Consider the following 15,020-nt stretch of genomic DNA (forward strand, 5'->3'; position numbering starts at 1 on the left):
TCAAATGATGTTTCTTCAACTCTCAAAGTAGCTTCAATTGAGGTATTGTAATTCTGAGGTTTCAATGCCATTTTCTCACGAATGTCAAGCCTCAAACCCATCTCAAATTTCTTCCTTTTCAGTTCTTCTGGTGCATACTTAGATAATCTCACAAATTGAACTTTGTACTCTGCAACTAACATATCATTCCGCTTCAACTGAAGTAATTCAAGCTTCTTTCTGTCTCTATAAATTTTGGGAGTATACTTCTCAGCAAATTCTCTTAAGAAATCATTCCAAATCAAAGTCATTGGTCGATCTCTGCTTCTTAAAACTGTTTCCCACCAATCAAGTGCATCTTTTTCTATTAAAGACACTCCATATAGAAGCCTTTGTTATGATGTGCAATTAAATCTGTCCAACACCCTTTCTGTATTTCGTAACCATTCCTCAGCCTCAGCAGGATCAGTAATACCCTGAAAAACATTAGCACCTTGTTTCCTAACCCTTTCATAATTCTTTTCTATCACGGCCTCTTGTTGTTGAGTCTGAGGCACCGGTGCTTGTTATCGAGCTACCCTTTGGATCAGAAAATCCATAAATTGTTCCATAACATTTTGTACATTCGATTGTGCAGCATTTTCAGAATGTAGCTCATGCTCATCATGTTGATCATGTTCAGATGCATTTTCATGACCATGCACAGACTCTAATGACTTATCTGGGCCAGCTGCGCATTCTCCTTGTCTCTCCATTTATATATATGAAATGCAAACACTCAGTCAAGTTCAAAGAACATATGTCATATGCTTAATGATGTGCAACATGAATCTACTCCCAATGAATCTAATCCCTGCTCTGATACCACTAAATGTCACACCCTCATTACATGCTAACCAACAGACATTAGCCAGGTAGCATACAAGCATCGTAGACTATATACTACATGTAGATAGATCAATATGCAAATTGTTAAGAATCAAGACATAAGGTTATTAACATATAAACATATGATTATACTTAAACATCATTTAATAAGTATTCAAAACATCTTCTTATGCCTTACAAGGCATACTTCCATATACATCACATAACTGCATACAAAATGCATCAGGAGGAGACTCCACAAAACTGGCCCAACCAGACAGAATTGCTAAAAGCTAGACTTCGGATACAACCAATGGATGCACTACTATTTACAAACCTGAAAAGAAAAATTTTGGAGAGGGGTGAGCCTCCAGCACAGTAAATAAATAATCAACATAATCTATATCACATACACTTAATACAATTTCCACCCAATCACATAACTTACCATGATTCATAATTTAGGCATAAATTCATACCATTCTACTCAATTCATTACAACCATCATAGAAAAAATACAATTCAGTAATTATGGTTAGTTCTCACGGCTTGTGGATCCCCTTTAATGTGCTGCTCCACCTCATCCTCACATTACACACTTTTATTGCCTCTCTAGGCTTTAGCCTCCCAAGGCTTTATATATATATATATATTTTTTTTTTCACAGGGGAATCCACCATTCACATGCACATATGCACTTAACATCACAATTCAATCATTTCACTTATATCATATGCAAGCAATAACAATTGTTCCACTAAACACCAATCATTTCCATCTCATTCATTCAAACATAACACAATATTAAGTAAACACAACCATTCGCAGAACATTTGATTAAATAGATGAATATAGCAAATATTAACTATTTACTTACTCAAAATACACTTATTCTTTTAGCATAGAAGAACCTCCTTTCTCCACAACTTCCTTTCCAGGCCTTTGAGTTCCTATTAACACATTCATCAATTAACATTTCATGCATATTCCAAATATTTATGTAAATGCTAGTTCTAATGCATTACAAGATCATCCCCTCTCTAATTCATAGGTCTAACTCTTTCTCTAATACTCTCAATTACTGTTTTAATATTATATAGACATGTTCCATCTAGCTATATACCAATTTAACTCAAATTAACATCAAATAAATTGCATAAAACTAATCTCCAACATCTCTGTTTTCTAGACAGAATTTAGTACCAAAATATATTTATTGCTGGGCAAAATTGGCTTAATACAAAAATCTCGTATTAAATAGAAATATACTTTTATGTGTCTAGTTTCATCTGCAAGAAGAATTACTCAATTCCAACTTCTATAGATTTAATTATTCCCAAATTACTGAGCAAGGGTCATACAACTAGTTGTACCCGAGCAGCAATCTGTTTGCTCAATTTAAGCAACCAAAATAGCAAAAATAGCAAAATCACAAAACTATAAAGTTATAGAGCATTCTTCAGAATCTCCATAAAAACCAGTTAAGCTTAATTTTGACTTATATAACGCATGTTATGCCTAAAATACAGAACATCAAAGTTGCTAAAGTTTTGACAGTTTTCTGTCTTGACATACTTAAACTTAAATCCAGCTTAATCTCTATGCAATCATTCAATACTCTACTAATTCATGATAATCAGACCTTTAATTAATCAATGAAAGCATCAATTGAAGTTTTTCCAATTTGTAATCAAGAGCCCTAATGACAAATTAATAATACTCAAGTAACAACTCACCAATTTCAGCTTTTGAGTTGCTAATATGCTCAAATCCTTTAGCTTTAGCTTGACTCCTTCAATAGTTGGTAAAATCCTATCTTAATCTTAAGTTTTTCTAGGTATTTCACTCATCTCTTTTGTTTCAAATTTTGAGTTTTTGGCCATGTACGAATTTTAGAGAAATGAAGAGGTAAAATGAGCTCACTCATGGTTCCAATTTCCAAGATTCATCTCTCAATGCCACCACCTACTTAAACTAGTTTTATCATCCTAAATGAATTCTTATTAACCAGACATAGGTACTAACTTTTAATTGTATCTTCTAAGTCAAATTTATTTATCCAACCTTCAACTGTTGGTTCAATTAAGTCTTAAGGCTTAATACACATAACCCAAGTACTTAATCAACTTATCTAAATTAATAATCTAATATCATGCTTCTTATTTTCTACTTATAATTAATATATATCTATTCTCATAAAATAAAAATATCATTAATATACCATCATATGCCCAATGATTAAATATAAATGCATATAATATGTATGATGAGAAAATGCAGACGTTACAACTTGCATCTTTATAACCACATTAGGACAATACCCATTTATAACTAAATTAAATTAGGACACCAAATGTCTTATTATTAGCATGCAATAAAAAGTCTTATTATTAAAAGATTGACTTGCTTATGTTTCATAATTTAAAAAAAAAACGATGCAAAATAAAAACTGGAAGTCTTTTTCTTTTCATTAGAAAAAAGAGAAAGATAATTAATTATTTTAATTTATTTTTTATTCTTTTAAAGAAAAAAAATGAAAGCAAAGATAAATAAATTACAATTATAACCCTCATAGTTGTTTTTGCTACAATAAAAAAAATGAAGAAAAAAAAGATTATCTATTTACAAACAATAAGGAAAAGAAAATAAATTATTTTTCTCGTTCTAAATGAATAGGAAAACATAATACAAATATGCATATACTTTTTCCTCTTTATTCTTAATAGGGCTGCTTCCTGATACATAGGAAAGCATAAAGGGCTTTTCCTCAGGACTGCAAATATTTTGATTAATTATTAATGATCATCGCTTTCAGGATGTTGCCCTGATACTATCAAATTAAATTGAGTGTCCGCTGGACCAGTTATTCACGTTCACAAGCAAGCAAGAGAGAGGATTGAACTGACGATATTGGCAAAGGATATGAGCTAACCGATTCAAATGATCTTCACTAGTTTAATTGATTGAACTGATTAAGTTTCCGGTATAATCGGTCTAATAAATATTAATTATATTTTATTATTTAATGAAAATATAAATTATTTATTACAATTAATTCCTACGTGAATTAATGGTGAAAAACTATTGGTGTAGTTGGCTAAATCTTCGATAATTATTTAATATAATATAGATTATTTTTAGTTTTATTTATTTATTAAGATATAATAGTTCGAGCCATAGAAAAATATTTTTTTACACATTAGTTGTAGAAAACTGTTATGTATTTTATTTATTCTTCGTGTGCATATTAGAATATGCACGTATAATGAAATAATATAAATTTTATTTTGTGCACTGAAAGATTAGGAGAGATGTCACGAAATTTATATATATATATATATATATATATATATATATATATATATATATATATATATATATATATATAAATTAAACAGGTAAAAATGAGTTCGGATCATCAATGAATGTAATCTAGGTTTACGAGGTGCATTCTGAGCCTAGAATTTTTTGTAAGATTTGAAAACCTTTGTTTAATTTATCTTTAGTCCACTAGGGATAAGATTAAGTATACATGTAATCATCGCAAGTGTCAGAATGAGGTATTCCGTGATATAGAAACAGTAAGATATTATGTGGCGAAGTATAAATTTGTACCTGAATATTTATGTAGAGTCTTTCAAAGTGAAAGGGTAGTTAAGGTTTTAACATTTCTAATCCTAATGGAAGAAGTTGTGTTGTTAGTGAAGGGGCATTTGATTCATATCACACAATGATAATGTATGTAGTGGATTTTACTATCGATGAAATGGAAGAACCCTTTATTGCTGAAGCACATGAGTTCTATGATATGCTAAAGACAACAAATCAGGAGTTATGGCCTAGTTGTAAGAGGCATTCATAACTATCTCTCGTTGCTCAACTAATGAGCATAAAGCCAGAACCACATGTCAGAAAGATTCTTTAATTAGATGTATGAATTAGGGAAAGTGATAGTTCTTGAAAACAGTGTGGTCATTGATTAGTTTTACTACTTAAGAAGTTACTTCATGGTATGGTTCTACCAATTGAAAAGATCGATTGTTGTTTCAACAATTTGTATGATATATTAGGTTGAAGATATTGACTTAGTAAACTATAAGTTTTATGGCCATCCACATTTCAAAAAAACACGTTAGAGTATAGATAAGTGATAAAAGACTAATGTAGCATAAAAAAGATGTATTAATTTTCTCTAATGCCTATATTATAAAGATGTATGCATCAAAAGCTACTGTGAAGGATATAAGGTGGCACAAAGAGTATGAGGTTGGAGATGAGATTATGCGTCATCTGACTGACTTAATTGCTTGGAAACATTTCAATGAAACACATCCAACTTTTGCAACCAAGATTCATAATGTCAGACTAGGTTTGTACATGGATGGTTTTCAGTCATTTGGGTAGCTAGGGCAACAATACTCTTTATGACTAGTAATAGTGACCTCGTATAATCTACCTGCAATGTTATGTCTAAAGGATCATTATATGCTCTTGTCTGTATTGGTTTTAGTGCCAAGGAATTCCAGGGCCTCTGCGGGACTTGGAATAGGTAGGCAATAGGGAGATACCAGGATATGGTCTTTCGCTGGAAGAGAAGTGGAAAAAGTCTTTGATGAGTGTTGGAGGATACTTGGGCCCATTGTACAGAATACTAGAATAGGCCTGAGATGAAGGCAGTCTCTGAGACCCACAGTGAGAATCGTCTCAGCAAGGTTGTCAAACCTAGTATAAGCTCTGCTCATCACCCTACCGGATTGAGATTGGCCATCAACTACATACATGCATTGGTATACACTTTTCAACTTTTTAATTAAAATATTCATATCCATTTATAAATTAAAAACAATCTAATCTTTAATTTTTTCTCTTTTGTTTAATTCATTGGGTTGGGTTAAGGTCCTACTATTTTTTAGTTGTTCAAGCGTTACACAGTAAGCCCAACGGCTAGTTCATCAATTGCAAGTTCCTATAGATCGCCACAAGTTACTTTTATACTTATAGATAAATAATTATTCACAATATTTTATATTTAAATGCCTTACATATATTGCCTTTATTTTCAAATTTTAGGATTTTGTTGAGGCACAAGCAGCTGCAGAATTTCAGCTTGGTAAGGGTTCTTTCATTCCTCCAGCGATTAATATGTCACAGTTGTTCATCGATGTTGTCAGCGGGAAGAAGAAGCAGCAAATCTATGACTAGGAGTTTGAGGCATGCACATTTACCTAGCCCCATAGCTCTATAGTTCGAGTGGCGCTTATTTTCATTAGTTATAAGAGGCACTGAGATGCGAGATTCGAGTGAAGTTTGTACGATGCTTGCATAGCTAAGCTTGAGTGAATGATGCAGCACATAGTACGGATGTTTGGTGCTGGCATCGTTCTACCACCTGCACCTGCTCCATCAGCCAGTGCTTCTGGTAGGATCCTGCTACAGACGATCAAGACGACTCATGCACTACATCCAATTAGGCAGTTATTTTTATTTTTCTAGAATATTATTTCTTGTAAATGACTATTTTTATTACATTTTATTATATATTTTATAACTTAATATTACTATTCTATAGTATTTTATAACTTTATTTTTGTAGAATATTATTTCTTGTAAATGATTTTTTTATTACATTTTTTATATATATTATAACTTAATATTACTATTCTATAGTTTTTGATTTGTAAATGCTTAAGTCTATTATATTTTTGTATAAAGTTTAAAAGTTAATTTTATTATGCATATTTCTCAAGTTTATTGCTCCTATTCAATTTTAATGAATAAATCAATAAAAAATTAAAAATTCAATTTATATAAATTCATGTATTTAATGATGGAATAGCAACAGAAAAAATTAAATTTTGCAGAATAGTTAGGATACTTAAGAAAACTACTAGCAACGGTCGATGTTCGTCGCTAATGCTACTGATGGTATATCGACAACCTTTCATGTCACTAGTTTGTGATACGATGCCATTTTGTCTATGTTGTTGGTGATGTCTCTTCTTGCTTTTACCATCAGCAAACCCGTCGCTAGATTTAGGGACAACCACCCATAATGTCATTACTTTTGTAACAATAAGCATTTTTGCCTACGATCTGCATCTGCCGCTATTTGCTTTTATCGACACCACCCTTTTGTTTAGTGACGGTAACATCCATTGCTAAACATATATCTTTTTGCAGTTGTTTGTGTATTTGAGCATTGTTTTTAATCCTAATTCTGACTGACTACCTTTTACATAGGTAAAAGGTTAAGAAACAACTATTTATTTTTTTTTCCTTTTTTTTTCTTTCAATCTCTCATCATTATCATACATGCCAATCACGATTTCCTTCTTAAATTGATGGACATGTTTGAAATCTTCTTTATTCACATTTTGATTCTTCCATTGTTGAGCTAAATATTTCATATATATATACTTCTTTCTTTCTTTTTAATATTCCATATAAATATTTCTTTCTTTCTTTTTAATTTCATCTCTGAAGCAATAAAAGAAACTTTACTATTTATTTCAGGTAAATGACGCTACTAGTACCAATTCTTTACCACTTATTTTCAATTGGTATCAAACCTTCAATTTATTTTTTTTGGTACTACTTTTATTATTTATGTATCATCTGATAATACCAAAGAGGAATCCAACCAAAATTTATTGATTTGGCAGCAAGTTGTCCAAATAAGCATGTTACTGATATTCCACATCAGCAAAGGAATCTAACCAAAATATATTGATTCGGTAGCCAGTTGTCCAAATAAGTATGCCACTAATACTCCACATCAATAAGTGAGTCCAATGTACAAAATTTCCCCAAATTGATTTCAAGTTAATTCTAATTTACATTTCATTCACTCAACCTCACTGTATAGATCTCTTCCTTCCTTCCTTCCTTTTAAGCTTCATTGTGACCCCCAATTCTTACACCTTGCTCGTTTTGTCTTTGGGAAATCCAAGAAAAGTACAACATTTTGCCATGGATTTAAGAAAAATAAAACATAACAAAATAATTAACACATGGAAAGTTTCTTTATAGCCCAAGCATTTGTACATACTAATATGCTTCACAAGTTTCAGACATTTGAGTCATTTGATTTCATAAGTCTATTTCTCATCTTCTTCTTGTTGTTTTAAGGTTTCATAAAGTGGAGCATTTATAGTCTCTGACAATCATAAACTCAAGACTCCACTAAAGATAGAAAGAAGTATGGTAAGTTTCAAAAAAAGATAAAGAAAACAAGACAATTTCCCATTTGTAATCAATAACAGTCTTGGCATTCTTAAGTTCCTACTCATAATCAAGAGCAACATATGCAAGTTTCTCCTTCAAGTCACGGAGAATTTCCAATTCGGTAGTGGTGATGAACATGTATCCTCTTTTTGTAAGAATCTTCATCAAAGCATCAACAAGATAACGGCCAGACAGAGAATGGCATGTGGGAAAGCAAAACCTTCATAAATTGGCACAGTGTGACTCACACCATCACGAGAATCAAGCATGATGCTTGTTGGAAATGAAAAGCCATTCAGTAAAACCAACCATTTAAATAATAATTGAAGATAAAAAAAGCAGGTGATATCTCAAACTTAGTACTCGCAAGTATACGAACCGAATATTAGTATAGAAAAAGTTCACAACGAGATCGATCTCACAAGAAATTTTACAGCATATACTATAAAGACCAACTATCACATAAAAATACTAAAAATAAATTTAAACAATCCAAACCAATGTTTAAGAATAATTTTAAATTTTATAAAAAAATTAAACAAATTATAAAATAAATATGCAAATCAATGATTAATGTAAACTATATGATAAAATAACATTTAGTCTAGCTTATATTTAGTAATCTCCTTATTTCCTTTTAAGTCCAAATCTAACGAATGAGATAGTGATGTGTCTTTTTCCTGAGTCACTCAAGGTAATGATACAATCTAGGTTTCTTATACCAATATAAATTAAAGTAAAAATGGTGTTTCTAATACTTTTAACTTAAAAATTTTCATTATAAATATTACTATTAAACTGATATGATGGTCAATCATAAATAATAGATGAAATTAATACAAGTATGAAGGTAAATAAATCATTCATTAAACTTATAATATATACGGTTAACACATAATTGAAAAGCTAAACTAAACATTTATGAAACTTAGCCTGACATATGTAATCCAACGATCATTGTAATTAAATAGAAAGATATAAAAAATATAAAACAGAAAATTAAAGCTCCCTCAAAATCGAGAAGTTTTTTGAAGGATGAAGATGATTGGTCTTCACTCTCCACGTCCTGAAAAGCTTCTTTGATCTTTTTAGGAATAATGCAAAACTAACTAAATGTATTTTGAAGATAAACTGTAGAGAATTTTTCAAAGAGAAGAATGATCAATCCCCTTGTTTTATTGATCTCCACTACTTATAGAGATTCATTTTTCAAAGTTATTCTCTAAGTACAACACTGCTATAGTTATCTTTTAGCTATCCTAAACAAAATAAACAACTTAAAAGATAATTATCCTTAATTATATCATAACTAATTAATATCTCCTTGTGGGCCTTTATATATTCGACTAATCCTACAACATTGGGAGTCACGTGCCTTTATCTCGAGCCTTTCGCAACAGCAGTTCAATTAAAATACATTTATGTATTTTTGGCTCATATTCTTTTTCGTTTGTCAATATCACCTGAAATTAGACAATATAACTAAAATGAGATAATAAACACATAATTCTACATATTATATATATAAAACATTATCAATAAATCACTAACATACCTTAATTATATATATATATATATATATATATATATATATATATATATAATATGAATCTATCAGCAGGACTCCCTAAATTTAGTGTTTGCATTCTTCTTTTTAAGAATTTCAAGAAGATTTCAAAAAAAAAAAAAGGATGTGTGGTAAATTTGTGGTTAGATTTTATTTACCACAGAGTTAATTAGATTCTAATTTGAAAAATTTTATATATTGGACCCACTTTTCTTTATTAAGTTTAGTGTATACTGATGTGGAATTGCTTATGTGGTTAAAAATTAAAAAATATACTATCTTTCATTGATATCTCGGCATTAATTAGCCGAAAATTTGTTAATTTCATTAAATTGATACAAAAGAATTGAAGTCTTGAAAAAAAAATAAAAAAAGAAATTTGGCTATAATTGAAAAGAAAGGGCAAAAAATTGATTCACACACAAAATTTATCCATTCTTTTTCACATTATTACAAAAGGTTTTCATACAAAAAACACCGAAGCAGAACAACACACAGCCAGCCTCATGCTTTCAATCTTACTCTCCAGTTATTGGTTTTTTTTTTTTTTTAATCATTTTTCTCTATTTCTGAACCATAATTATTTTTCCTAATTTTTATGGTCAAATTATTTTTCTTAATATTGAGAAAAAAAGGAACATTAGGATCCTGACTCTTAATTCAATTATTTTTAAAAATTAAGAAATCTCTTTCTCAATTTCTTCACTATTTTCTGGACAAACCAAGCAAATCATGTTTAAGCTAATTTTATTTGATTAGTTTCGGTTTACAGCCATGTTTCATAAAATCAGCTTTTCTTAAAAGAAAAAAAAAAACAAGTACAAATGAAGTTGTGACGTGTTCATGTCAGAGCCATTGATATTTCTCGTCACTAGCGGGTAACAACAGTTGAGGTTGATTTTCTTTTTTTTTTTGTTTCCTTTTTTTCAGAATATTTGTGTTCATATCCATCTTATTTTGCATTATTTATAAAGTTCTCAGTAGTATATTTTTATGAATAAAATATTCTTAAGGAGTCGAATTATAAAGAATTATAATAAAATATATTTTTAAAATTTAAAATTTAATTTTATAAATTATAATAAAATAATAAATAAAATATATTAATATTTTATCATATTATATAAATAAAATTAATAAATTAAAATAATATTTTAAAAATATAATATAATATATAATTTTTAAAATTATATTATATAATATAATATAAAAATATTCTCTTAAATAAAGTATAAAAATTTTATAATTTCTTACAGTGAAAATTTTATAATTTATTAAATTGATACTATAGATTTTTTTGTCACTGTTTAAAAAATATTTTTATATACAAATATTACTATATTTTAAATAATGCATTGTTGAGATGCATGCAGCAGGGCTCGATTATCCATCAACTAAAGCATCCCAAAGCTGCTTTTCTGATACATTTCACGTAACTGGACCCTACACATCTCAGATATGTTATATATATATATATATCTGCATAGAACTGGATCCAATGACAAAGTCAGAAACCAATTTAAAGGGGTCAAAGTTTTAAACCAACATTAAATTTTAATATTTATATATCTATTTTTAAATGTTATCCCATTTGGGGGCCATGGCTCCCTTTGATTCCGCCAGCTTTGATATGTCCTTTCCCAAGTTACCAAACCATGGAGCCTCCTTATCTTCATACGGAGCTACAGAATCTCTTATTTTGATAGTATAAATTTACAACATTGAATTTTAGTTGAGAAAGTAATCCAATGCTCTCTAGTGATCAAATGTAAAAAGAAAAATAAAATCATTCGTATTGAAAGGGCAGTAATACAATACAAAACTGAAGTAATTATGATGTAAAGAAAAGGAAGTCCATGATGGCCTAGAGCGCACTACATATTAAATTATGTAAAAGAACTTGTGCTCATGGAAAAGAAAGGTCTATTTTGGGCGCAGGTTGAACTTAGAAAAAATGTGAAAGACCTTCTGAATAGGTTGTTGCTTTGTGGGTAGGTGGACCTCTTTTATATATATTTTTAAGCTAAATTCAAAATGCAATCATCTGTTTTTAGTCCAGTAATTGGTTACTAATTGACTGATGAAATCAGCTTTCCAGGTAGATAGATGTCTTTCTCTTCTGAAGACATAAAATCATGGGTGGTGGCCAAAAGAAAAATGATATACATAAAGAATAAAAAAAACAGAATTAAATGTGACTATCTTCTCTAGACAAAATTCTAAAATAAGAAAAGAAAAGGGAAACTAACTTATTCTTTCTAGTTCCTTAATTTTTAACAATAGGCATTTAAGGACTGAGTCTCAAATTCTCTTTCCCTTTCCATTCCAGCAATATTATAAGGAAAAATATTTAAAATACCTCTTTTTATAATTTTTTTATTAAATTAATGGTATTTTTGTATTCTTTTTAAATTTTACAGTATTAAAATATAAAAAATATATTTTTCAAAATTACGATTTTGGTTGTTTTTAATTTTTTTATTATTTTTGTGTAAAATAATCAAAAAATAACTAAAAAATAACCCCACAATAAATTTTAAAAATTTCCAAAATATTTTTAAAAAAATTACACAGTAAAATAATACTATTACTAATTTTAAGATATTTCAAAAAATTTCCCATGATATAACCCTATTGATATTTTAGACAATAACTATATCTATAACTATATCTATAGCCAGTTTAAATTTTATATTTACCTTATTATTACTCCGAGTAATTTTATTATTATTTTACAAGTAATGCTACATATCTCAATTTAATTTGTTTAAATTCTTTTCTCATGATGTAATATATATATATAATGAGACAAGAAGTGAAAAAAAATTAGGATAAATTGAAGTAGAATATTTGATATTAGTTAAATGCAAACACCAATTTTATTAACAGGCTTAAACTTCATTCATTCTTAATTTCGATCATCAGCAATTAAATTTCTAATGCAGATCTTTAAGGCCATCAACAAAAATAGAATCAAACATCTCCATTTCATCATGGTTCCTCAAAACCATACCAATCTCAAATCCGCCATTCCCATCTCTGCTCTCTGCCATAGACATGCTTCCATTCCCCAAGGAACTAATCTCCACCTTGTCTGGCTTTCCCCACCCAAAATCTGTCCCATAAACCTCAAATTTAGGCGATCCAGCAACCCCAACCGCAATCGCTTCTCCTACACTTGATTCTCGCTCCATTGCTTTAATATAGCCTGCAAGATTATTCTTCAATCCCTCGCTAATCACTGCTTCTTTCTCTAACCCTTTTATCCTTTCGCTAAGCTTCTTTGCAACAAAGGCCAGCCCATTCTCTGAGAGGATAGGCTCCGCTTGTGTAAATATAGGGTAGCCATTAACACAGTTACCAAAATAACTTGCAGGTATTGGTGGGTCTAAACGAGATCTACAATCTGATATGACCACAAATATAACCATTGTTCCCTTTTCTGGCTTTCTTGCTTTAACAATGCAAAGCAGTATATAAGCATATGAGACTACAAATCTTGATAAATGCATTGATTTGATATAATCTGGATCATTCAATTGAGAGACTATCTTTTGCTTGAGTTTCTTTATATCTTCAAGATTCAACTTGAATGTTGCTCGAACAGAATTTGCCACAAATTCTTTAGCCTGATACAACTTCAAGCTTCGATGGTTATTAGCATTTAAACCTGGCAACTTCGCTTCTGACCAGTTGTTCAAATAAATCATATCAAGCCCATATGGATCTCGAACAACAGTCCGATCGAGAAACGGAGTTAACTCTTCCGGTAACACACATGGAATCTTATCATTCTCCTGGCTCTGTTTGCATATATAAGCCCATGCTTTCATGAACATGGTTACACTTTTCCCATCAAAGATTGCATGATGAGAAGAGACACCAATTGCGAAACCTTGATTTGGAAATAGTGTAATCTGGAAAGCTATAGTTGCTGCTTTTGAGTCAGATACAGGCAACTCAGGCACATAAGCACTTGATTCGATAGTCTTGCGGATTTGGTTGCCAGAAAGATGGAAAAAGTCTTGATAAGACTCTGCAACAGTGACCGAAACACCATCATTTGGGGTGTAAAGAATGAAAGGTTTGGGAGCATGTTGATCTTCAGGCCATGTGATGCTTCCCGCAAAAGGAAGATAATGAAGGAGAGCATGGGAGAGAGACTGTTTGAGTTTGGGGACAAGTACGGAGTTAAAAAATGTGAGGGTTAAATCAGTGTGCTGATAGAAGAAGAGGCGCTCAACTGGGTGGAATTTGAGCCAATAAACGTCGAAAAATGTGAGAGGAAGAGATAACTCAGTAGCAGATTCAGGTGAGTGGGTAGACGGGGTAACTCGAGCAACCTCAAATATTTTTGCCATTAGATACTATATGCTGAAAATACTACGACATGTAGAATCCATCTGTGTACGTCTCTTATAAACATTGGGCGAGGCTAGCAGGGCAGGGATAAAGAGAAATTTCCCAAGAAAGGATTACTTTCTGCTGCCAGGTCCGGCCTACCATTAGGAAAGTCATACGTGGGGTCAAGTCAGGAAGTACAACCTCCCGACAAGTATAACTTACCCGTCAAGGAAGCTTTTGTTAGCTAGCCGTTGTCACGGGTTTAGTCCTTCTATCAATAAATCATAGCGACACTACCACTTTCTACACGTGCAGCTAAAGTTTGATTTCTCGAATCTAAAAGCAAACGCTACATGGCAAAGAAAACAATAGAGAGCTAAAGACAATTTGGAGAGTTTTTGTAAATAGAGCTTGCTTGCTCTTTTACTTTATGTTTTTACTTGATGTTTACAAATGAAGTTTCTAAACTATATATAGGCTTCCACCTTCTCAATGGACGGTGAAGATTGATTTGATCTAATAGCTAAGATTAAATATCTAGAATGTTATATACAATTCCATACTTATCTACATATTCTACCAGTCTCTAGATAATTCTAGAATGTTCTAGAATCCTCCATTGTCTTCCAAAGAATTAAGGAGACTTTTTAGGTCTCGAACCTCATTAGAGTAGGGAGAAACTTGCGGGCTGTCACATTCTCCCCCACTCATTTTGGCGACGCCCTCATCGCATCCTCTTTATATGCCTTGATTAAGTCCCTGAAGTACCACAAAGTGAGCTCGTGCTCCTAACTAGCTTCACTTTCGGGCAATCCCTTCCACTTTACAAAATACTCGACATAGCTTGGATGGGAATCTCTTCTCGGTATTGACCCGATGTGCCATTCTCTCTTCGGCTTCCTTCTCGGATACGGTTGTGATTGCTGTTAGAGCTCTCTTCGACTCGCCCCTACTTAGATCTTCCTTGTCTTCATGATAGGGCTTTAATAAGCTCACATGAAACACAAGGTGCATTTCTAAGTGTGATGGAAGCTTCAAG

General features: G+C 31.1%; 1 protein-coding gene across 1 annotated transcript; it reads right to left on the reverse strand.

Annotated features, from left to right (window-relative positions):
• Positions 1 to 12,493: 12,493 nt before the first annotated feature.
• Positions 12,494 to 14,167, reverse strand: LOC8289602 (malonyl-CoA:anthocyanidin 5-O-glucoside-6''-O-malonyltransferase). The gene has a single exon (XM_002527577.4). The coding sequence runs from the start codon at positions 13,996 to 13,998 to the stop codon at positions 12,574 to 12,576; it is 1,425 nt and encodes a 474-aa protein (XP_002527623.1). The 5' UTR covers positions 13,999 to 14,167; the 3' UTR covers positions 12,494 to 12,573.
• Positions 14,168 to 15,020: the final 853 nt, after the last annotated feature.

The sequence above is a fragment of the Ricinus communis genome, chromosome 5, assembly GCF_019578655.1.
Source record: "Ricinus communis isolate WT05 ecotype wild-type chromosome 5, ASM1957865v1, whole genome shotgun sequence".
NCBI lineage: Eukaryota > Viridiplantae > Streptophyta > Magnoliopsida > Malpighiales > Euphorbiaceae > Ricinus > Ricinus communis.